Source organism: Erinaceus europaeus, chromosome 2, assembly GCF_950295315.1.
Source record: "Erinaceus europaeus chromosome 2, mEriEur2.1, whole genome shotgun sequence".
NCBI classification, from domain to species: Eukaryota; Metazoa; Chordata; class Mammalia; order Eulipotyphla; family Erinaceidae; genus Erinaceus; species Erinaceus europaeus.
In genome coordinates, this window is record NC_080163.1 from 64,719,830 (window position 1) to 64,744,712 (window position 24,883).

The window sequence follows — 24,883 nt, forward strand, 5'->3', positions numbered from 1 at the left end:
TGCCAGGACTAGGCTGTGGTGCACCCAGTTAAGCACACATAGGACCATGCTCAAGGAATCCCAGAAGGACCTGGTTCGAGCCCCCACTCGCTGGTCTGCAGGTCTCTCTCTCTCTCTCTCTCTCTCTCTCCCTCCCTCCCTCTCTCTCTCCCTCTCCTTCTCCCTCTCCCTCTCCCTCTCCCTTCCCCCTAACATTTTATCTCTGTCCTATTGACTAAAATAGAAAAATAAAAAAAAAAACAGTCACTGGGAGTGGTGGGTTTGTAGTGCAGGCACCAAGCTCTAATAATAACCCCCGGAGGTAAAAAAATAAATAAATAATAAATAAATAAATAAATAAATAAATAAATAGGAAAAGAAAAAGAAAATCTTTTACTTTGAAAGAGCTATGATGGTCATCATTGATAAAGGCGTAGGAATTTGGTGGTGGATGCAATCTGGAACTACACACCTATAACCTTTGCTCTTGTAAACCATTATTAAATGACTAATAAAATTATATTAGATTTACATAAACACAATAGTGAAACTGACTGAAAGTCAGTCTGTTTCTGTTTTCAGTTAAAAAAATTCTCCTATATTGAGCTCTGATAATTTTTCAGTAAAGAGCTCCATCTTTCAGGGAATATGTTCAGGAGAGGGAAAGGGGAAGACAAAAACATTGTTTTGGCTTCTGGCCCTGGGACCCACCCATGCAAGTCTCTGCTCTTTCTTTCAACCACTTCTACAGCTGCTGTTTTGTATTTTCTTTGTGTTTGATACTATAATTGTACAAAGACTTTTATTAAAACAAGAGGCAAGAGAGAGAGTCTGGGATTATGGATCGACCTGTCAACACCTATGTTCAGCAGGGAAGCAATTACAGAAGCCAGACCTTCCACCTTCTGTACCCCATAGTGACCCTGGGTTCGTACTCCCAGAGGGCTAAAGAATAGGAAAGCTATCAGGGGAGGGTATGGGATACAGAGTTTTGGTGGTGGGAATTGTGTGGAGTTGTACCTCTCTTATCTTATGGTTTTTTTCAGTGGTTCCTTTTTATAAATAAAAATTAAAAAAGAAACAGGAATCTTCATATCAGCATCTATTTTCTTTGAATTAAGATAAGAGGGTAAGATAACTTGGCATTTATGAAAAGATCTTCATGTTTTCAGTGGGAGAAATCTTACTATTACTAATCTGATAGAAGGTGCTTTTTCCTTCCCAGGATTAAAGTGCCCTCTTAGAAGAATAGACACAACATCAATACAGTGAAAGAGACCTTGTTTATTAGAGAATGAAGAAGAAAGCTCATGGTCTAAAGTCCTTTGCCCTCTTCCAGGAAAATGTAGAACAATACCCATAAGTTTCATTAACCTGAGTGGAGATATAGGAAAATTATTTTGCTTCCACTTTTTTGTCCTTGGACAGAGCTGTCAAAGTGCTAATAGGTGAGACATTTATTATAGTTAAGCTGGATAATGTGAGCTTTGTTCTTCTGTGGTAGAAAAGTTTATTTTGTCCTGTCCATATCAGCTTCATTCCCCCCTCCCCCTTAAAGATAAAGCACACGGGAACATAGGAACAAGAACTGTTGCAGAGTAGATGCTGGTAAAGTTCCCTCCTCTAGCTGTCATGCTCCTTATCCAGGAAGGACATGAGAGCCAGGGTTCATCTTCTGTAGTTAACTGTCTGATGAGACAGAGCTGTGAAGTGTGGGACATAGAGTAGCGTAGCTTTTCCCTTGTCATCTTAGGACACGTTTGACTGTCACCAGAGCATAGTCACCGAGGATAGTAAATTTGAACCACTACCCTCTGTATGCTGATGGCTTCTATTCCTTTATTAATGAAAAAGACTGGCAAATGTAAAACTCATGGACTAAAAGTATGGAATGGAAGGAGTACTATGAGAAATTTTTTGAGGGGAAAGTGGTGAAAAGTGAAGAAGATCGAATCTATACTTTTTTTTTTTACATCGATAACATTTTTGAGTAACCTGAAATTTTTTTTTTTGTATCATCAGCAAAACCTGGGACTAGGTTTTCTGGTAATATGATTATTTATTTTATTTTTAAAATATTCTGTTGGGAGGATTAATGGTTTACTGAAATTACAGTTGTTGGTACATATACAAAATTTCTCAGTTTTCTGTAAAACACTCTCACCCCAGCCTAGGTCGTCCTATACCATCATGCACCAGGACTATAATTATTTTAAATATAGTGGCTTTTTTTTTTTGAGAAATAAACCTATGAATTTTCCAGTGTCTTTTTCACATTGTATGAAAGTAATATACTAACAAGCTACAAGCTGTGGCAACAGGGCTTGTGTGAGTTAGATACTAATAAAGATCCAATAATTCTTATCTATAAAGAAAGGAATTATTAAAATAATGATTAAAAATTCAGATAATTTGTTCTTAGAAACTAATCATGGTCTTAAGAAAAATTTTATCCTTTTGGCAAATATAGAAATTACTGTTGGTTTATATCAGTATATTACTGATATGAAAGTATAACTTAAGCAGTTGGGGACGTGGTTTAATGAGAATAGAGTGCAGGATATGCTTGTTGTAAGGATGTGAATTCAACCCCTAGCACTGTACATGCCAGAGCTGAGCAGTGCTCTGACCTTAATTTCTCTCTAATGAAATAAATAAATTAAAAAATATATTTATGGCAGTTTATTTGAAGAGACTTATCTGATCATATCGAGTTTCTTTTCTAAGGGAGTATTTCCAAAGAATTCATTTTATTGGCTGTCTCTAAAATCATTGTACATGACACAATTTACAAGAAGCCAGGCTTTCTAGGCTTGAAAAATTTTTAGTCTTAAGCGGAAAAGGGAAGGAGCCAGACTGTGGCACAGCTGGCTGAATGCACATGCTACCTACCATGTGCAAAGACCCAGGTTCAAGCTCCCTGGGCCCCTACTTGCAGGGGGAAAGTTCCAGAAGTGATGAAGCAGTGCTGCAGGTCTGTCTCTTCCATTCTCAATTTCTCCCTGTCCTATAAAATAAAAACGAATGAATATAAAAAAAAGTGGAAAAGGAAGCATATTTTCAAAAGTTCTTGTCCCTGAGCAAACAAAGGGAGGGGATTTTTGTGGGGGAGGAATAGTACTCAGTTCAAGGCACAATCTTAGCTCCAAGTACAGTCTCTCTCTTTTCAAGATTGACTGATTGATTTATATAAGAAAGTGAGCCCAGAGTACTGCATTCCAGCATGTGTAGCATCAGGGACTGTCTCCAGCACTCCACATATGCAAGTCCTTCGCTCTACCCACAGGGCCACCTCCCCACTCCACAGGAGCTGTTTTCAATTTAAGTAGTTGCATTTGTTTTTCCACTCCGTGAATTAGAGCTTCTTATATTTTTTAATGTAGTGTTTTGTGTCCTGTCATTTTGCTTCTTTTCCCCAGATGTATATTATGTTAAATATTCGAATTGTGCTAGTTGGACTGGAGATTTGGACCAATGGAAACCTGATTAACATAGTTGGAGGTGCTGGTGATGTGCTGGGGAATTTTGTACAGTGGCGGGAGAAGTTTCTTATAACACGGCAGAGACATGACAGTGCACAACTAGTTCTGTAAGTATAATTAATGAAATGGTCAGAATAGAAAACCAGAATGGTTTGACTTAATTCATTTGGCTTATTTACCTATATTATCATCATGTCCTCTTAAAGGTTTTGAGTACTCATTTATATAAGGAAGACTTTGCTAGACTATGAAAAGGGACAATTTAATAGTGAGACCTTCTATCACTTTTGTTCAATGTCCTCTTTCTTTTTCTTAAATTACTCCCTCATTTTGGCATGGTACATTTTCTAGATAGTTCTTGTCAAAGTGTGTATGGAAAGAAAAACAATTAGACCTCTGGCATGTTGGAAAATGTATTTTACTATCTCCGATCAGACTTTTAGAAAGACATGTTTGAACTATGGTTATCTTAAAACTTAAGTATCTCAGCTATTCTAAAGTGAATATTCTTGTTTGTTTTGATTATTGGACTGAGTATGAATTACTAGGCATAATTTCTTTCCCCATTAGAATTTTGAAGGTATGTCTTTTGACTTAAATACTACTGTTAAGTCTTAAATCCTAACACTTTGTATGTATCCTAATTTTTTGTGTTTCCTTTTCTGGAAGAAATATCAGTGTATATGTACATATGTATATATTTGAATAACTGTTGTTATTATAAAACGGAACATCAGAACAGTATAATGTATGATGCTTTGGCAAAGAATTTAGGTATTAGGGCATGCATGACTATTAACCATATTAAAAATATTTTGGTATCATAACTAGAACTATTGTTTTTCAAGTTTCTGAAACTTCCTCAGGTGTTTTTGTATCACTTTTTGTGTTGTGTTCTCAGTAGGCAACTTCAGTCTTAAAGGTGGCGTCCTGACAATTTAGGAAATTTTCTCACATTATTTCCTTGATGAATTCATCTTCTTAGTTTTTGCTCTTAGTTTTTTGGAGAAATTTTCCCTGAATCTGTTTTGCTTTTTTTGTCACATCAGTTCATTTATAAGGCATTAAAAATGCCCAAGTGTATTTTTATGAGTCCATAATGAAAATGACTTGATCCTGACCTTTTTTTTGTTTAAATTTTTTTTTATTTATAAAAAGGAAACATTGACAAAACCATAGGATAAGAGGGGTACAACTTTGCACAATTCCCACCACCAGACATCCGTATTTCATCCCCTGGATCTTGGAGTATGGACCCAAGATCATTGTGGGATGCAGAAGGTGGAAGGTCTGGCTTCTGTAATTGCTTCCCCGCTGAACATGGGCATTGACAGGTCGATCTATACTCCCAGCCTGTCTCTCTCTTTCCCTAGTGGGGAAGGGCTTTGGGGAAGCTGAGCTCCAAGGCACATTGGTGGGGTTGTCTGTCCATGGGTGTCTGGTTGCATCCTGCTAGCATCTGTAACCTGGTGGCTGAAAAGAGAGTTAATATACAAAGCGAAAAAAAAATGTTGACCAATAATTGACCTAAAGGCTAGAATAGTGCCGATGAAGTGTTGGGGGGTCCTCCATTTTGTAGATATCTAGTAGGCATATTTTAGTTATATTTCAAAGAGCCTATAACTATACTAGTATTAGGTTTTTGTTTTTTGTTTTTTTTTTTGCCTGAGCCTGAAATCTGATATGCATGTGGATTCAAGTTATTGCCTGGGGAGATGATGTCATGGCTGGGAAAAGGACCAGAAAGCTGGATCAGGGAAGAGAGTAGTTCCTTAATATGGGAAAGGGGTATAAATATTGTTGAGTGTAAACCCCATCTATGTGATCTGGGAACCCATAATTAGCTTAGGAGCCTGTGTGACGTCTGCATCCCTCTAGATCTGAGCTCACATTCTGTGGTCATGAGTAGGAACATTCCAGGCTTCCCCAATATATTTTTTTATTTATTTAAGAAAAGATAAATTAACAAAACCATTGGGTAGGAGGGGTACAACTCCACATAATTCCTACCACCCAATCTCCATATCCCACCCCCTCCCCTGATAGCTTTCCCATTCTCTATCCCTCTGGGAGCATGGACCCGGGGTCATTGTGGGTTGCAGAAGGTGGAAGGTCTGGCTTCTGTAATTGCTTCCCCGCTGAACATGGGCGTTGACTGGTCGGTCCATACTCCCAGTCTGCCTCTCTCTTTCCCTAGTAGGGTGGGTCTCTGGGGAAGCACTTCCCCAATATTGACCCATCTTCCTCAGGTGTAGCATAGAGTATGTTGTCCATCCGCCCTTTGGAAGATGGAACATTCTCTACCATTATTGATCCAAGCTGAGGGCAAGGTCTTATGGGGGCCCACAAGGGAGCCCACAAAGAGGTCTATTTTGTTGTTCCTGTAACAATGGAGAGAGGGATTTATTCAAGGTCTAGTCCCATCATGTCTGTTTGGGAATCTCAGGACTCCCCGATTAGGAACCCAGCTGATGGGGTGGCCTGAGAGTGACTAAAGAGTCGTCATTAAAGTATGCCAGTCTCTTTCCCTTACTCAGCTTTTGCAGTCCTTGCTTTGATAAGGTTAGCTTTGGAGTGAGTGAAAGAACTGTAATAGGAAGTAGGTGAGGAGGTATCTAAGTCTAAGTGGATGCTATTTCATTATAAACTTGATACTGACTCACTACAGACTATTGTGTATTTTTGCTTTCAGATATATATTTTGCCCTAATTTATGGATGCATGTGAACATATGCTCTATCTAATGGGACCTGGCCTATGTCTAGGTTTTGGGACCTTGTTAGGAAGTGAACCTCCTGGAATGGAATTAGAGAGTACCTTGAAATGAAAGGTCTTGCCTGAGTGATGAGGGTGAAGGGTTGGCATTCCATGCCTGACGTCTCTGTACACAGTCTGAGGTGAAGCATGCTGTGATGGTACTTGTTGCATTGATTAGGTTGGAATCAGTGGATGCAATATCATTTGTATGACTTGAGAGGAGCATGCAGGCAAGTGAGCCCCACCCCATAGGTTCCAGGATTGGAAGAAACATAGGCTCTATAAAGGAAGTGGGAGATTCCTGTTGTCTTAGGGTTTAAGAAGACAATAGATTTTTCAAAGTTAACCCAATTGCCAAACAATATGATTATTACCTGGCCTTTTAATTAAGTTTTACTAAAATTTTAACTAGAAGTATTCTCAGACCAGTAAACATTCCCTCTGGTTCACAAAGATACAAAAGGAACAGTCATGGTGCTCACTGGACATGCCTTGCCCAACTTTACTTACACAGCTGTTTTAGCCCCTCCATTTGGTCACAGTCTGTCAGGTGGGAAGCATTTCCAGTGTGTCTATGACTCCTGGTTGTTGATTAATGGTTAAGAATGAGGGTGGAAGGGACATAAAAACTTGGAAGCTCAGAGTACATAATTGGAACTTGTGGACCATGGTAGGCACTAGAGGGTCACGTATCTAGTCTGTGTTCATGGCAGTTCCTCTATGCCCCAATGCCTCAGGCTCACTCAGCTGAAAGATGTTAGTTAGGTCTATATTCTAAGCACTGTGGTGTAACAGTGAGTAAAATAGATTATTTTCTCGTGGAGTCCATATCATGGTAGAGGAGACTGGTCATTAGTATGATAACTAGGTATACATACATTTTTATTTTGTCTTTTTTTAGTTATTTATTTTTATTTTAGTGAAAGAGAAATATATAGAGAAAAGGCCAGTGCATTGCTCAGCTCTGGCTTTTGGTGGATCTGGAGATTAACCTGGGACCTCAGAGCCTCAGGCATGCCAGTCATTCTGCATATTCATTATGCTGTCTCTCTAGCCCATACATAAAGTTTTAAATATGGGTTGAAATATAGCTCACCTGGATAGTGTTCCTGCTTTGTTATGTACATGGTTCTATTTTGAGCTTGATCCCCCATTGCACTGAGTGTCAAGGCATCTCCTTTGTGGTGCCTGGAGTTTGGTTTTGGATTTCAACCAAGGTAATGCATGTGCTCTACTCAGTGACATTATCTTGGAGCCTACTCTATTCTGATGTGAAAGTGTTCTTCTTTGCCATTTTTCTGATACTTTTTTATATTGACAAATTCTACCAATTCTGTTTAAGATTACTGAATGAAACAAGAACATTGTGTTTCTTTCCTCCCTGCCTCCCCCCAAAAATTTATAAAATATTCACCTCATTTTTTCATTCAGGAAGAAGGGTTTTGGTGGCACTGCAGGAATGGCATTTGTGGGAACAGTGTGTTCCAGGAGTCATGCAGGTGGAATTAATGTGGTACGTTTTTATTCTTGATGTTAGCTATGGACAGCTGTGTAGGACTGTGTCAACACTTTCTCTCCCAGTACCTAAAATGTCTTTTGGATATTATAAGGAATATAGTGCTTCAGTTGTATTTTTTTTTCTTACAGATAAGTTTGTTATCTAGTATTTATTGCATAAATATTAGCTCCTCAATTTATTTATTTATTAATTTTTTTAAGGTTTTTTGTTTTTTTACCAGAGCACTGCTCAGCTCTCGCTTATGGTGGTGTAGGGGATTGAACCTGGGACTTTGGAGCCTCAGGCATGAGAGTCTGTTTGCGTAACCATTATGCTATTTTCCCCTGCCCAGCTCCTCAATTTTTATGGAAGAAAACAGTCATCATTTCAAGAGATGAAATTAGCTTCATTAGTTTTCTTTCTTCCCTTCTTTCCTTGTCTTTTCTTTCTCTATTTGGAGCTTAATGAATTAAAGTACAGTTGTTGACACATGGGCATAACTTCTTATCCCCTAGGTGTCTGCAAAACACTCTCACCCCCAATTTAAGTCTTTTTTCACCAACATGTACCAGCACCCCAAAGACCCCACAGCCCCCCCACTTTTTCTCTCCTTCTTCAAAGTCTCATGCTTTGGTGCATTACTCAGTTCAAACTTGACTTTGTATTTTTTCTTTCTTTTTGTTTCTCAAGTTCCACCTTTGAGTAAGATCACCTGGTATTTGTCCTTTTTATTTTGGCTTATCTCCCTTAATATGATTCTTCCGAGCTCCATCCAAGACGAGAAGAAGGAAATAACTTCTTTATTTTTAGCAGCTAGTGGTATTCCACTGTGTATATATACCACGACTTTCTCAGCTGTTCATCTGTAGTTGGACATCGGGGTTGCTTTCAGATTTGTACTACTATAAATTCTGCTGCTAGGAACATAGGTGTATAGAGATCTCTTCAGAAGGGTGTATTTGCTTCCTTTAGATATATCCCCACAAGAGGAATTGCTGGGTCCTAGGGTAGGTCCATTTATAGCCTTCTGATATTTCTCCAGGCTGTTTTCCATAGGACTGTATTGGCTTCTTAAAGGGTCTGTCCTTGAGAAATTATACCCATGTATGAACAGCTGTCCTATACTGCATTAACCCCTCAATAAGATTACTAAAAAAAGGCTTTTGTCTCTGTCATCATTATGTTGAGTCACACCTGTTTCTTATTATTATAGGATGCTAGATTTATCTTAGGGACTGCCACCACTGTAGTAATTAAATTTCATGTGTGTAGGGATCTGAGATGCAAAGCATTCTTCTAAATCAGACACCTAATTATTGCCTTCCTGTGTTTGGGCAGTTTGGACAAATCACTGTGGAGACATTTGCATCCATTGTTGCTCATGAGTTGGGCCATAATCTTGGGATGAATCATGATGATGGCAGAGATTGTTTTTGTGGAGCAAAGAGTTGCATCATGAATTCAGGAGCATCGTGAGTAACTGAATACCTTCTTTTTTAAAAAAAATGTTTTTATTTATTTATTCCCTTTTGTTGCCCTTGTTGTTTTTTTATTGCTGTGGTTATTATTGTTGTTGCTATTGATGTCATTGTTGGTGGATAGGACAGAGAGAAATGGAGAGAAGGGGGGAAGACAGAGAAAGGGAGAGAAAGACACCTGCAGACCTGCTTCACCGCCTGTGAAGTGACCCCCCTGCAGGTGAGGAGCCGGGGGCTCGAACCAGGATCCTTACACCAGTCCTTGCGCTTTGCGCCACCTGCACTTAACCCGTTGTGCGACAGCCTGACTCCTGAATACCTTCTCTTTAATAGGCTGATGTAGGTCAGTATTGATTAAACATATACACGTCTATGCTGAAAAGAGGTGAATATTATTCTCTGTTCTTCTAAATCACGTTGCAACTACTCTAATGAAGTATCTATTATTAAAAAAAAATTTCTATGATTTAGTGGCAAAGAAACCAGAATACTGCTTACCTCTGGTATATTGTGGTGCTGGGGGCTGAATCTGAGGCATCTGGAGCCTCAGGCATGCAAAAAAAAAAGTCTGTTTTTAGTTGAGTGAATATTTCCATTAAAAAGGTAAGAAATACTTATATGGGCACAAATGAGTTACTATTTTCTAGAAATGAGTTGGCAGATGCAAAATGTAAAGAATATTGAAAAATTTTACATCTGAATTCGAAACTAAGAAAAGGTATCTAGTATAGTCCATGGAGTTTGGATTACAGAGAACTATGTATGCATTTATTCACAAACCTCTTTTCAAGAAACTACTACAAGAGAGGGAGGGAGGGAGGGAGGGAGGGAGGGAGGAAGGAAGGAAGGAAGGAAGGAAGGAGAAGAGAAGGGAAGGGAAGGAAGGAAGGAAGGGAAGGAAGAAACTACTACATTGTCATTGCAACAGGAAGAAATTTGACCTATTAAGATCAACACCTCTATTTTAGATAAAGATGAGAAATAAGACAAAGGGGAATGGAAAGAGTAGTTGACTTTAACTGAATTATTTACTGTATTTATGGATGAGAACGCTGAGCTTACACATCTAAGTAAATAGTGTAAGTGGGCTTTGAAGTAAGGAAGTCTGTGTTCAGAACCTTTGATTTTAGGACACCTTCTTTTACCAGGGTTCAAAAGTAAGTGTAAGAGAGAGTCTTGAATGAATACAAACCATTGAGTTGTTTGACTTCTTTTTGATGCATACTGATCATAAGGAAACTGGGTTCCTTCCTAACTTAGTGCAGACAGCAGTACTAGATAGAGAGCTGGACACAGTAGTCACCTGCATCCAGGGAGCATGAAAGGAGGCCAAAAGAAAATTAGGTATGAAAAACAGTTATTTTTAACAAACACAGATGAAGCTATCATGTGGGGGGAATATCTTTAGCCCATGGTGCTTTTACCTTCCCTGTCTTCCTGAAACTCCTAAAATACTGCAAATGTGAGAATTTTATTTTCATAAACCACTCCTTTATTTTCAGATCTGAGAGTACAGTCCTAATCCCATTCTGGTGAAAAGGGGCACTGTCAAGCAGAAATGTGCACAGTGTTTCTGAGCAAATACTACTAAGTTCAAAGTAGCTAAGGAAAAATTAGAACAGTGCTTTTGAAAAATCTACATAACAATGAAATTATATTTGTAAGAAAATTTGCATGCTTGTAAAAGATTTCGTGCAGGAGAGGGAAGTGTGTTTAGTGTTTGCCTTGTCAATGAAGTTCACAAAAATTAATTGAGGGAACAAGAAAAGAGTAATCATTAATGAGATAAGATTGTTGATTAGAAAAACGAAAGGAGCACATAGCCAAGGAAGGAATGTCGTGAAACTATGTTATTGTGGAACTGAAAATAGTGTAAAAGATAATGAAAAGGAAACAAGTACTGTGTTCACTTTGTTAAGTACTGACTCAGTCAGAGTTTGGTTTAGGCTCTTGGAATATCTCAGTGAATTAGATACAGATTTGCTGTTCATAGAGCTTAGATTTGAATGGAGAAGAAAAACTCTCAACATGGGGCATGGTAGTGGCACACTAGTTGAGCACACACACTTCCATGCTAATGGACCAGGGTCTGAATCCCCAGTCCCCACCTGCGGGAAGAGAAGCTTTGAGTGGTGAAGCAGTACTGCAGGTATCTTTCTCTTTCCCTATTTTCCCCTGCCCTTCTCAATTTCTCTCTGTCCTATCAAAATGAAAAAAATGTCCTCCAGGAGCAACAGATTCATGGTATAGTCACAATACCTTGGAAATAATCCTGGTGGCAATAATAAAAATAAAAGGGGGGGGGTGGGTGGTAGCGCAGCGGGTTAAGCACAAATGGCACCAAGCACAAGGACTGGCTTAAGGAACCAGGTTCGAGCCCCTCGTTCCCCACCTGCAGGTCTTTCTCTCCTCCTCGTTGTTTTCCCCTCCTCTCTCGATTTCTCTCTGTCCTATCCAACAACAATGACAGCAATAACAATGCAACCACAACAACGGTAAAACAGCAAGGGAAACAAAAGGGGAAAAATGGCCTCCAGGAGCAGTAGATTCGAAGTGCAGGCTTCAAACCCCAACAAGAACCCTGGAGGCAAAAAGAAAGAAAGAAAGCAGAGCAGGGCAGAGCAGAGCAAAGCAAAGCACGTGGTCCCAGAGGTGGTGCAGTAGCTAAGGCACTAGACTTTCAAGCATGAGGTCTTGAGTTCAAATAAATAAAATATTAAAAAAAAAAGAGGAAGTCTGTCAACATAATAAATATTGGGTTGTCAGAAAAGTCATGACATATATATTTTTAAAGATTTTATTTATTTATTAATGAGAAAGATAAGAGAGAGAAAAACCAGACATCACGCTGGCACACGTGCTGCTGGAGATCGAACTCAGGACCTCATGCTTGAGAGTCCAAAGCTTTATTACTGTGCCACCTCCTGGACCACACTGACACGTTTTTCTATGCAAAAAAAAATGTCATGACTTTTCACAAATACGTGAGTATGTTAGCAGATGACAGGCACAATGGAAAATAAAATAGAGCAAGGTATGGAAGTTTGAGCATGCCAGAGGTGGTGGTGGTGGTGGTGGTGGTGGTGGTGGTGGTGGTGATTGTAGTAGAAGTCAGTTTGTAATTTTAAATTTGTATCATCAGGGTAGAATTTTTTGAGATGATACTAGCTTAAATACCTGAAACAGATGGGTAGAAAGTTAGCCAGATTAATTTCTGAAGGAAGAACAAGGGCAAAGGAAGTATAATCAGGATGAATTTATTTTCAAGGTGAAAGAAACTGGCAAATCTTTGTGAATGTAGGACTAATTTAGCAGTGGGGGAAGATAAGTGTTCTAGGATCGAGGGAGAAATGTAGCTGGAATAACTTTAAGAGTGGGTGAAATAGTGTGGATTCTGGGATATAAGTAGAAGGGTTTGATTTTAATAGACTGCTACTGGGATAAAAGTAATCATAGAAGTAAATGAATGACAGTAGACTCAAGCTAGCAAGGGTAGCTCCCTTGGATTGTGTGACTGCTGTCATGTGTGTGACCCGGATTAAAATCAACCAGTTGGTCTCCATTGCTCTGAGGAAGCTTTGGGCTTTGGTGCTTTGGTATCTGTGGTATCTCTGTCTGATACAGTCAGCCTGTAGTAGTGAAGCCCCTGTAAAAACAAACAAGAGGAGAAAAGAAGCAGGCTTTTCAGTTGAAAGACAGAATAGGAAAGAAACGATCTGGAGTTTCAAGAAATGGGAAGAAGTATGAAATAGAGGTTGAGTAGAATGGTGAAATGAATATAATACAATGTGTTTGCTGGATTATTTTTTAAAAGGCTACTTGAGATTCATAGTAATGTTTTTATTATATTTTTAAAATGAGCATAGTCTGGTGATTGTAAGTTTTTCTCCACCCACATTTAGCTGCATCAGTACAGAAGAGTGTTGGACTTAATGAGTTTTTGTTTAGGCCAAGAAGAATGAAATGAGAGAGTAGCAAGGAAGTCAAACCTTTATACAAAGGAGTAACTATGGGGCCATGTGGTGGCGCACTGGTTAAGTACACACACTACAAAGGAGTAACTATTTAAGTGAGAAGAGATTTGGAGTAGAAGTCAAGGAGAAAGGGAGATGAAAAAGGGAAAAATCAATGGTTTCTACTTCCTGGTTGGCTTGAAGATGTATTGGGGTTAGGCTACCAGAGAGAACATGGAATGCACAAAATGGAGGTCACAACTCAGCAGTTTTAAGTAATGGTAATACATTCATGAAACATGGCCGTGTTTGTAACAGAGCAGGCATGATGAAAGACATGATCAATGAAGGAAAAGAATTCAGACTACTGTGAGAACAGGGTATTAACAGGATTAGCTACATGAATATTAAAATATCAGAAATGTAGACAACAGACAGTGTACTAAGGACATGAAAAAATATGCTAAAGCTTAGGAATTTTTAGTAATAGTTCAGTATAGTGGCCAGTTTAAGTTACTTGTATAGGGTTCAAAGCTGGGAGGGGTTTTTTTTGGCATAGACAGAAAAAGTAACAATTTGGAGGAAAAATTATAGAAGGTGGAGCACCCAAGATAACCCTTGTATTCTTTTTTTTAAAATATATTTTTTATTTACAAAAAGGAAACACTGACAAAAACCGTAGGATAAGAGGGGTACAACTCCACACAATTCCCACCATCAGAACTCCGTATCCCATCCCCTCCCTTGATAGCTTCCCTATTCTTTAACACTCTGGGAGTATGGGCCCAAGGTCATTGTGGGATGCAGAAGGTGGAAGATACCCTTTTATTCTGACAGGACTTATCTTACCTTAAAAGAGAATTTTTGTTGTTGTTGTGAGGAATAACTGTAACTACAAATCTAGACTATGCATCCTTCTTAGTGCCTCTAAAATTTCAAACTGGAAATGCCAGTACATATGAATTTCATGCAGCTCCCAATAAAGGGTAGTGAGAGGAGTGGAAGAATGGTAATATGCAGAGTACAAACAGTTGAGGGAAACAGAGAATCAATTTAAAATATTTGATAAACTTTTTAATGTGTTAATCTACTTAAACCTTAATTCTGGATAAGACTGGGTGATTTTTATAAAAGTCTGGCAGATGAGATTTATGATATTTGTTTTTTTTTTTTTTGTAATGGTATGTTTGGAAGATAATTTCAGAGAGATGTATTATAGCCAGGATAAATGTTATGTAATGTCAGAAGAAATATTTTGTTTGTTAAAAGTATATATCATTTTTCCCTACTTTTATTAGTTTATTTTCTTCCATTTAACATATTTCTTGTTTGTTGAAGGTCTGATTTAAAATTTTCAAAATGAATAATCATTATGATATAAGGTCTTTTATTGAATGTTTACTATAGAGGTTCCAGAAATTTTAGCAGCTGCAGTGCAGAGGACTTTGAGAAACTAACTTTAAATAAAGGAGGAAACTGCCTTCTTAATATTCCAAAGTCTGATGAAGCCTATAGTGCACCTTTCTGTGGTAATAAATTGGTGGATCCTGGGGAAGAATGTGACTGTGGTACTGCAAAGGTCAGTTTAATTTTTGATCATTTGCTCTGTGAACTTGTCATGATATTTGCAAAACATAAAACTAAATAAACCCTTTTGTAATTAAAAAATTGCTGTAGCTATGATGTAAGAGCTAAAGTAAAGTTAGCAATGAATTAGACATGTATGTTCCTAGGACTGGTTATCTCCTCCTTCCTAGATAACAAATCATGTCATCTGTTTTGGTGGCAAAGGATGCTCCATGTTTTGTCTTCTATTTTTCTACTATTTTCTCCACTTTTCCTTATGGTCCTTATCCCTGGCTATCAATAAACTGTTCTCCACTTGCAGTTTTTCCCATTAAGTGATACTAAATAAATAAGTGGAATCATACAGTATACAGCCTTTTTGGGAATGATATTTTATTTTCTTGCTAAAAATTCATGTGGCAGAGTGATGTTCTGATTCTCTCTTTATTGCTCATCAGTAAGTAAGTAAAACTTAAAAACAAGATGTTGAAACATAGATAGCTATATTTATATCTACTTAATAACTATTGACTATAATCACTGATAAATTCTGGTAGGCTAACAGGTGACTCTTTCCAGAGAGTTGCTGCTGTGGTCAAGTTAGAAAGAAATAGATGTTAGGTCTAAGATAAGAATTTTACTAATGGATAATGATGACAGTACATTTTTCTGCATTGATCTTCTTTCCTCTCTTCACAGGAATGTGAGCTGGACCCTTGCTGTGAAGGAAGCACCTGTAAGCTTAAATCATTTGCAGAGTGTGCGTATGGTGACTGTTGTAAAGACTGCTGGGTAAGGATAGCTTCCCTGTTTGGAAAACTGTAGCAGAAGAAATTTATGCAATCACATTTTATTTTCTCCATTCTAATACTTTTAAATATGATTTTTATGGAAGATTTTGTTACTTGTTTATACTTTTAAGTCACATTCTCTTATGACACTTTGTCAATAGTAAGCTTTTTTTTTTCCAAAATGGAGACTTTTTCTGAGTTAATAGTACTCTTCAATTTAATAAAGAATTTAACAGTGCAAAAATACATAGACAGTGAAAAGTCTTACTATTTTACCATTCTCGGAGATATTGTCAGTGATTCTTTAGCAGATGAATCACTTTTTCCTTTACAAATAGGGTGTTATATGCATATAACTTGATAAACAAATACACATTTTTATTTTTTTTAATCATTTTATTCTGTGGGTTATAGTTTACAGTACAGTTGTTGACACATACATACTTTTACCACCTACTTTTTTCAATAAGATACCATCTTCTTTTATATAGTTCTACATGGTTCTGTAGCTAGTACCTTTTTATAGGACTATTCTGTAATTTATTTTGGTTAACTAATGATGGTGATCTAGATTTTTCCAAATTGTGTTTGTGAGTGAAGTATTAGACTGGAGTCTCCACCCCCCTCCAGGGTTATTGCTGGGGCTCAGTGTCAGTCCTATGAATTCACTGCTCCTGGAGGATTTATTATTATTATTATTATTTTACTGACTAGGACTGAGAGAAATTGAGAAAGGAGGATGGGAAAGACAGGGAGAGAAAGAAAGACACCTAAAGATCTGCTTCACCACTTGTGAAGCATCCCCCCCTCAGCAGGTGGGGCCATGGGGGGTCAAGCCTGGATCTTTATGTCAGGTCCTTGTGTTTCATCTGCATGTGCTTAACCAGGTGCACCACCACCTGTCCCCCTCCCTAAGTCTATTTATTTTTTTAAATAATTTTTCTTCAGTTCTTTTTAAAATTTTTTTAATTTTGTTTATTTGTGTGTTAGATAGAGACAGCCAAAAACCCAGAAAGAAGGGGGTGATAGAGAGGGAAAGAGACAAAGAGACACCTGCAACATTGCTTCACCATTCAAAAAGCTTTCCCCCTGCAGGTTGGGACTGGAGACTCAAACCTGGGTCCTTGTGCATTGTAACATGTACACTCAACCAGGTGCACTACCACCTGGCCCCTGATCAGAATCTTTATATCAGATACTTGACATATATTCCGTATGCCTTCCAAAAATGTGCAAGTGTATACTTCCACCAAAAGTATGAGCAAATGTTTTTTATTCATGCTTAGGTGTTGCTAGCAAGTGTTATATTTATGGTTTGGTAGTTAGAAGGTGTGTTTTAAGTAGATTGGAAGATAACTTACTGTACTGACATGCATCATAACATGCTTGAAGCCTCAGGGCCAAGTTTTCACAACAGAGAGTACTAAATTGATAATGGAATAGTGCTGGGGTGTCTGTCTCCCTCTCCCCCTCTCTGATTCTATAGCTGAAATTAAAAAAGTGAAAATATATGCCCAGGCATGGTAGAATAGTGTATATGCTAGACCAAATAATTTAAGTGTTTTTATAAACATTTTTATGTATTTTTATTTAATTTGCATTTCTGTAAATTATCAATGATCAATTAAGTTGTATTTACTTTTCATTTTTCATAGCTTGTAACTTTTTTGGCCTACCTATCATTGGTCTTTATTTTTCTATTAGACTGTTCAATTTTTTGTTCTTAGAATTTTTTATAGATAGAAACTATGATTTCAAATGATTCTTTTGTTGGAATTCTCTTAATATTTCACTGTAACCTGTATTTTGTTACTTCAGTTCCTTCCAGGTGGTACTTTATGTCGTGGGAAAACTAATGAATGTGATGTTCCAGAATACTGCAATGGTTCTTCTCAGTTCTGTCAACCAGATGTTTTTATTCAGAATGGATATCCTTGCCAGAATAACAAAGCCTATTGTTACAATGGCATGTGCCAATATTATGATGCTCAGTGTCAGGTCATCTTTGGCTCAAGTAAGATTTCATTCATACATGATCTCTTGAATTTCATTTATTTTTGTCCTGTCATCTTACCCTCATTCTTCTTCACAGGATGTTGTGATCGTGAATTTGATATGTCCACATTCAGTTAGTGATTTTTGCTTGTATCCTCTCCCTTTGCATATCTATATTCTCCCTATATAATGTTACATGTAATATATATACATATACAGTGATGTATCTGTATGTGGAAATATATTTATATAGCATCATTTTCATTTTAGTACGTTTCTTTTTAATTTTTTAAAATTTACTTTCACTTTTGTTGCCCTTGTTTTTCATTGTTGTTGTAGTTATTATTGTTGTTGTTATTGATGTTGTCGTTGTTAGATAGGGCAGAGAGAAATGGAGAGAGGAGGGGAAGACAGAAGGGCAAGAGAAAGACAAGACACCTGCAAACCAGCTTCACCGCTTGTGAAGCGACTCCTCTGCAGGTAGGAAGCCGGGGGCTCAAACCAGGATCCTCTCTCTGGTCCTTGCGCTTCGTGCCACGTGTCCTTAACCCGCTGCACTACTGCCTGACTCCTCATTATAATAAGTTTACATTTTTTATCAGTTTTTTTGAGATCAGCTTTTTTTTTTTTTGCCTCCAGTGTTATTTCCGGGGCTGGGTGCCTGCACCACGAATCCACTGTTCCTGGAGACTATTTTTCCCCCTTTTTGTTGCCCTTGTTATTTTATCATTGTTGTGGTTATTATTGTTGTTGTTGTTATTGCTGTCGTTGGATAGGACAGAGAGAATTCGAGAGAGGGGGAGAGAAAGACACATGACAAAACCATAGGATAAGAGGGGCACAGATCCGCACAACTCCCACCACCAGAACTCCATATCCGATCCCCTCCCCTGCTAGCTTTCCCACTCTTTAACCCTCTGGAGTAAGGACGCAAGGTCATTGTGGTATGCAGAAGGTTGAAGGTTTGGCTTCTGTATTTGCTTCCCCACTGAACATGGGCATTGACTGGTCAGTCCATACTCCCAGCCTGCCTCTCTCTTTTCCTAGTGGGGTGAAGTTCTGGGGAATCAGAATTCCAGGACACACTGGTAGAGTTGTCTGTCCAGGGAAGTCTGGTCAGCATCATGCTAGCATCTGGGACCTGGTGGTTGACAAGAGACTTAACATACAAAGTCAAACAAATTGTTGATCAGTCATGGGCCCAAGGTCTAGAGCAGTGCAGATGAAGAGTTGGGGAGTCCTCCATTTTGTAGATAGCTAGTAGGCATATTTTAGTTAAATTGCAAAGGGCCTGTGGCTATACTCATTTTTTTTTGTTTGTTTTTATTTTATTTAAGAAAGGATAAATTTTGATGATATTTATTCTTCCAATTCATGAGCATGTGATATCTTTCCATTTCTTGGTATCAGTTTCTATTTCCTTGCATAGCGACTCATAGTTTTCAGCATACAAGTCTTTCACTTCTTTGGTCAACTTCATTCATAGGTATTTGATTGATTTTGCTGAAACAGTAAATGGGAGTGATTTCTGGATGTCTTCTTCTTCAGATTTAGTGTTTGTATAAAGAAATGCCACTGATTTTTGTACATTGATTTTGTAGCCTGATACCTTGCTATATTGCCTAATAACTTCCAGTAGTTTTCTGCTGGATTCTTTAGGTTTTTCTATGTATACTATCATATCATCTGCAAATAGTGAGATCTTGACTTCTTCCCTTCCAATCTGTATTCCTTTGATTTCTTTCTCTTGCCTGATTGCTATGGCAAGAACTTCCAATACTATGTTGAAGAGTAACGGTGACAGTGGACAGCCCTGTCTAGTCCCCATTTTGTAGATAGCTAGTAGGCATATTTTAGTTAAATCGCAAAGGGCCTGTGGCTATACTCGTTTTTTGTTTTTTGTTTTCCCTTTTTTTTTTTGCTCCTGAGTCTGAAATCTGATATGCATGTGGATCCAAGTTATTGTCTAGGGAGATGATGTCATGGCTGGAAAAAGTACCAGAGAGCTGGATCAGGGAAGAGAGTAGTTCCTTAATATGGGGAAGGGGTATAAATATTGTTGACTATAAAGCACATTGATTTGATTTGATCTGGGGCCCATAATTAGCTTAGGAGCCTGTGTGATCTCTGCATCCCTCTAGATCTGAGCTCACATACTGTGGTCATGAGTATGAACATGCCATGCTGCCCCAATATCGACCCATCTTCCTCAGGTGTAGCATAGAGTATGTTGTCCATCCTCCCTTTGGAGGATGGAACATTCTCTACCATTGTTGATCTAAGTTGAGGGCAAGGTCCTGTGGAGGCCCACAAAGGGGTCTATATTGTTGTTCCTGATAGAAATGACCAGTAACAATGGAGAGAGGGATTTATTTGAGTTCTAGGTCCATCAAGTCTGTTTGGGAATCTCAGGACTCCCCGATTAGGAACCCAGCTGATGGGGTGGCCTGAGAGTGACTAAAGTGTCGTCATTAAAGTATGCCAGTCTCTTTCCCTTACTCAGCTTTTGCAGTCCTTGCTTTGATAAGGTTAGCTTTGGAGTGAGTGAGAGAACTGTAATAGGAAGTAGGTGAGGAGGGTAACTAAGTCTAAGTAGCCACTATTTCATTATGAACTTGATACTGACTCACTACAGACTATTGTGTATTTTTGCTTTCAGGTACATACTTTGCTCTAATTTATGGATACATGTGAACATATGCCCTATCAATGGGACCTGGTCTATATCTAGGTTTTGGGACTTTGTTAGGAAGTGAACTTTCTGGAATAGAATTAAAGAATACCATGAAAGGAAAGGTCTCACCCGAGTAATGAGGGTGAAGGGTTGACATTCCATTCCTGATGTCTCTGGACACAGTCTGAAGTGAAGCATGCTAAGTTGGTACTAAGTTGCGTTGATTAGGTTGGAATCGGTGGATGCAGTATCATTTGTATGACTTGAGAGAAGCATGCAGGAAAGTGAGCCCTACCCCAGAGGTTCCAGACCTGGGGGAAATATAGGCTCTATATAGTAAGTAGGAGGTTCCTGCTGTTTTAGGGTTCAAGAAGACAATCGATATTGCTATAATCACATTGCTTGGCAATTGGGTTAACTTTGAAAAATCCTTTTGTTTGGATTTGCTATATCATACACACCATCACCATATTTTATGTCCTTTGACATTGTTTCTATATGCCACTGGTTGCTTCTGTTCTCCCTAGACTAAGCTTTTGAGAGTGTCAACATATCAAAGACTCAGCCTATGCATTAAAAAGACTCAGTCTGTGCTTTAAAAAGTTTGAGACATCCAATTAGTTTTTCTCCTCTCGTATTACTTAAATAGTGATTTATATGACTACACGTTAATAGGAGTGTACATAAACACCATTCCCCCCACCAAACGGTTGTGTTCCACCCCATCTCCCCTTCTCCTTCCCACCTGCCCCATGAAGCTGAACATCTACCCTCACCCTCACCCTCACCACAGGGTTTTTACTTTGGTGCCTACTCCAAATTTAGTCAGATCCTGCTTTGAGTTTCCCTTTATGTTCTTCTTTCTCAACTTCTGTTGATGAGTGGGATCATCCCATACTCATCTTTATCTTTCTGACTTAGCTCACTTAACATAATTCCTTCTAGCTCCATCCAAGATGGGTCAGAGAAGGTGGGTTCATTGTTCTTAATAGCTGTGTAGTATTCCATTGTGTATATATACCACAGCCACTCATCTGTTGTTGGGCACTTAGGTTGCTTCCAGGTTTTACCTATTACGAATTGTGCTGCTATGAACATAGGAGTACACATATCTTTTTGGTTGGGTGTGATGGAGTCCTTGGGGTATATCCCCAGGAGAGTAATTATTGGGTTATATGGAAGGTCCATGTCTAGCCTTGTGAGAGTTCTCCAGACTGCTCTCCACAGAGTTGGACCAATTTACATTTCCACCAGCAGTGCAGAAGGGTTCCTCTGTCCCCACAGCTTCTCCAAAATTTTTTACTGCTGACCTTTTTTAAGTATGCCATTCTCACAGGGTTGAGGTGGTATCTCAATGTTGTATTTATTTGCATTTCTCTTGCAATCTGTAGTGAATGTTCTGTTCATATCCTCTGCCCATTTTTGGATGGGTTCATTTGCTTTTTTGTTACTAAGTTTGCTGAGCTCTTTGTATATTTTGGTGATTAGTCTCTTGTCTGATGTATGGCATGTGAAGATCTTTTCCCATTCTGTGAGGGGTCTCTTTGTTTGTGTGATAATTTATTTGGCTGTGCAGAAGATTTTCAATTTGATGTAGTTCCACTGGTTTGTTTTTGCTTTATTCTTCCTTGCAGTTGGGTTTGTTTCATTAAAGATGTTCTTGAGGTTTAGGTGGGAAGTGTTCCACCAATGTTTTCCTCTAAGTATTTGATAGTTTCTGGTCTAACATCTAGGTCCTTGATCCATTTCGAGTTGATTTTTGCTTCTGGTGAGATAAGGTGGTTCAGTTTCATTCTTTTGCATGTTTCAACCCAGTTTTCCTAGCACCATTTATTGAAGAGAGCCTCCTTCCTCCATTTAATACTTTGAGCCCCCTAAGCAAAGATTAGATGTCCATAGATGTGGGGATTTATTTCTGGGCTTTCAATTGTTTTCCACTGGTCTGTGTGCCTATTTTTGTTCCAGCACCATACTGTTTTGATGATGATGGCATTATAATATAGTTTGAGATCTGGGAGTGTGATGCCTCCATTTCTGTTTCTTTTCCTCAAGCTTGTTTTTGCAATTCTAGATTTTTTCTGGTTCCAGATAAATGATTGTAGTTTTTGTTATATTCTTTTAAAGAAGCTTGGTGGAACTTTGATGGGTATTGCATTAAATTTGTATATGGTTCTGGGGAGAATATTCATTTTGATGATATTAATTCTTCCAATCCATGAGCATGGGGTGTCTTTCCATTTCTTGGTATCAGTTTCTATTTCCTTGAATAGTGACTCATAGTTTTCAGTATACAAGTCTTTTACTTCTTTGGTCAGTTTTATTCCTAGGTATTTGATTGATTTTGCTGAAACAGTAAATGGGAGTGATTTCTGGATGTCTTCTTCTTCTTCATATTTAGTGTTAGCATAAAAAATGCCACCAATTTTTGTACATAGATTTTGTAGCCTGATACCTTGATATATTGCCTAATAACCTCCAGCAGTTTTCTGCTGGATTCTTTAGGTTTTTCTATGTATACTATCATATCATCTGCAAATAGTGAGAGCTTGACTTCTTCTCTTCCAGTCTGTATTCCTTTGATTCTCTTTCCTGCCTGATTGCTATGGCAAGGACTTCCAATACTATGACGAAGAGTAATGGTGATAATGGACAGCCCTGCCTAGTCCCCAATCTGAGGGGGAATGCTTTCAGCTTCTGTCCATTGAGTATGATGTTGGCTGGAGATTTGCTACATATGGACTCCATTATTAAGGAAATTTCCATCTATTCCCAGTTTTTGTAGTGTTTTGAGCATGAATGGGTGTTGGATTTTGTCTAAGGCTTTCTCTTCATCTATTGAGATAATCATGTGGTGTTTGGTTTTGCTTTTATTGATGTGATGAGTGATATTGATTGACTTGTGTATGTTGAAGCAGCCTTGAATTCCTGGGATAAATCCCACTTGGTCATGATGAACAATCTTTTTGATATACTGCTGTATCTGGTTGTCCAGGATCTTGTTCAATATTTTGGCATCTATGTTCACCAGAGATATTGGTCGGTAGTTTTCCTTTTTTGTTGTGTCCCTATCTGCTTTTGGTATCAGGGTGATGTTGGCTTCATAGAAGGTAGAAGGGAGTGTTCTTGTTTCTTCTATCTTGTGGAAAAGCTTTAGAAGTATAGGTATTGACTGTTTCCTGAAGGTTTTCTAGAATTCGTTTGTGAAGGCATCTGATCCAGGACTTTTGTTGTTGGGAAGATTCTTAATAACTGTTTAGATTTCTTTGTCTGTGATTGGTGAATTTAGGTTCTGTAGTTCTTCTTGGTTCAGTTTTTGAAGGGCGTATGTTGTACAGTTGTTTAACCCATCTAGCAGGGTAGGAAGTAGAGTATTTCTTCCTTTTCATTTCTGTGCACAATGCATACATTAACATTTTACATATTTAGAATTCTATAGTACTGTTTCTCCTCCACTCACCCTACAACCTGGTTCATAACTTCCTTCCTTCCTTCCTTCCTTCCTTCCTTCCTTCCTTCCTTCCTTCCTTCCTTCCTTCCTTCTTTCCTTCCTCCCTCCCTCCCTTCCTTCCTTCCTTCCTTTCTTTTTTACCAGAACATTGCTCAGCTCTGGCTTATGGTGGTAGGGCAGGTGTTTGAACCTGGGACTCTGGAGCCTCAAGCATGACAGTCTCTTTGCATAACCATATGCAAAGTTTTGATTTTTATTGTTTTACAGATATTAATCAAATTTTTATAGTTTTGTGAAAAATAGTGTATCCTCGTACATAATGTCCCTACTCTTTAAAGTAACCACTTTAACTTTTATAGTTTATTATTTTATTGCTTCTTCATAATATTTAGATAATTTTAGATAATTTTTTAAATTCTAGGCATTTAGTATAGATTTTTTTTATCATGGGAACTAAGAGATGATTCTATAGGTAGGGCTTGTATCTTGCTTTGTGTGCAGCCCAGGTTTGAGCTCTGACAGCAGATGCAAGTCTCACAATACTGGAAACCCTAGTGCTGCTGTATTCTTCCTCTATTTCTTACTCTTTCTTTCTAACTGAAAAATGCACCCCAAGAATGGTGAAGTCATGAATGTTTGAGATCTGCCAAAAATAACTAGCTAACTAGCTAGCTAACTAACTGATATAGAAATCACTATTCTTGCTGTAGAAAATAAGAATTTAGTGTCTTTTCTTCTCTAACGTTAACTCACATCAAAATTGTTCTCATTTTCTATCATCCATCTTATTAATTTGAATTGATTGTTGTCTTGGTTTGATAATTATACTTTTGATCAGAACAGTGTTGACTGTTGTGATCTTGTGACTGATTATGAGGAAGAAAATATATATATATTTGGCAGAGAGATAACTCTTCAGGTAAAGAGCACACCATACCCTACTTGAGGACCCAGGTTCAAGCCCCAGTACCACATCAGTTCTTCTCCTACTTATTGTCTTTTAAGCAAAATAATGTTGTATCATATGTGTAAGATATGCAAGTGAGTTTTCATAATTAATTAGAAATACTGGCACTTTAGCTTAAAAAAAACCTCTGTAAACAAAGTATTTGTAGGAATGTCTGAGTGCAATAAATAAACATTAATTGATAAATACATAAAATGTAAGGAAAGCAAGTATAGATCAATATATTGTTAAATGCCATGACTGTCTATCTAATTCGCAGGAGAACTTAATTATCCATATATAGTAAATAATAAAA

At 38.1% G+C, this 24,883-nt stretch overlaps 1 protein-coding gene across 1 annotated transcript in view; it reads left to right on the forward strand.

The window, feature by feature from the left end:
- ADAM9 (ADAM metallopeptidase domain 9) overlaps window positions 1–24,883 on the forward strand; it is a 68,897-nt gene that overhangs the window by 25,236 nt on the left and 18,778 nt on the right. Inside the window, exons 9-14 of the mRNA XM_016185397.2 lie at window positions 3,399–3,568; window positions 7,650–7,731; window positions 9,055–9,188; window positions 14,555–14,726; window positions 15,413–15,505; window positions 17,323–17,518. Of these exons, the coding sequence (XP_016040883.1) occupies window positions 3,399–3,568; window positions 7,650–7,731; window positions 9,055–9,188; window positions 14,555–14,726; window positions 15,413–15,505; window positions 17,323–17,518 (847 nt within the window). The remainder of the gene's footprint in view (window positions 1–3,398; window positions 3,569–7,649; window positions 7,732–9,054; window positions 9,189–14,554; window positions 14,727–15,412; window positions 15,506–17,322; window positions 17,519–24,883) is intronic.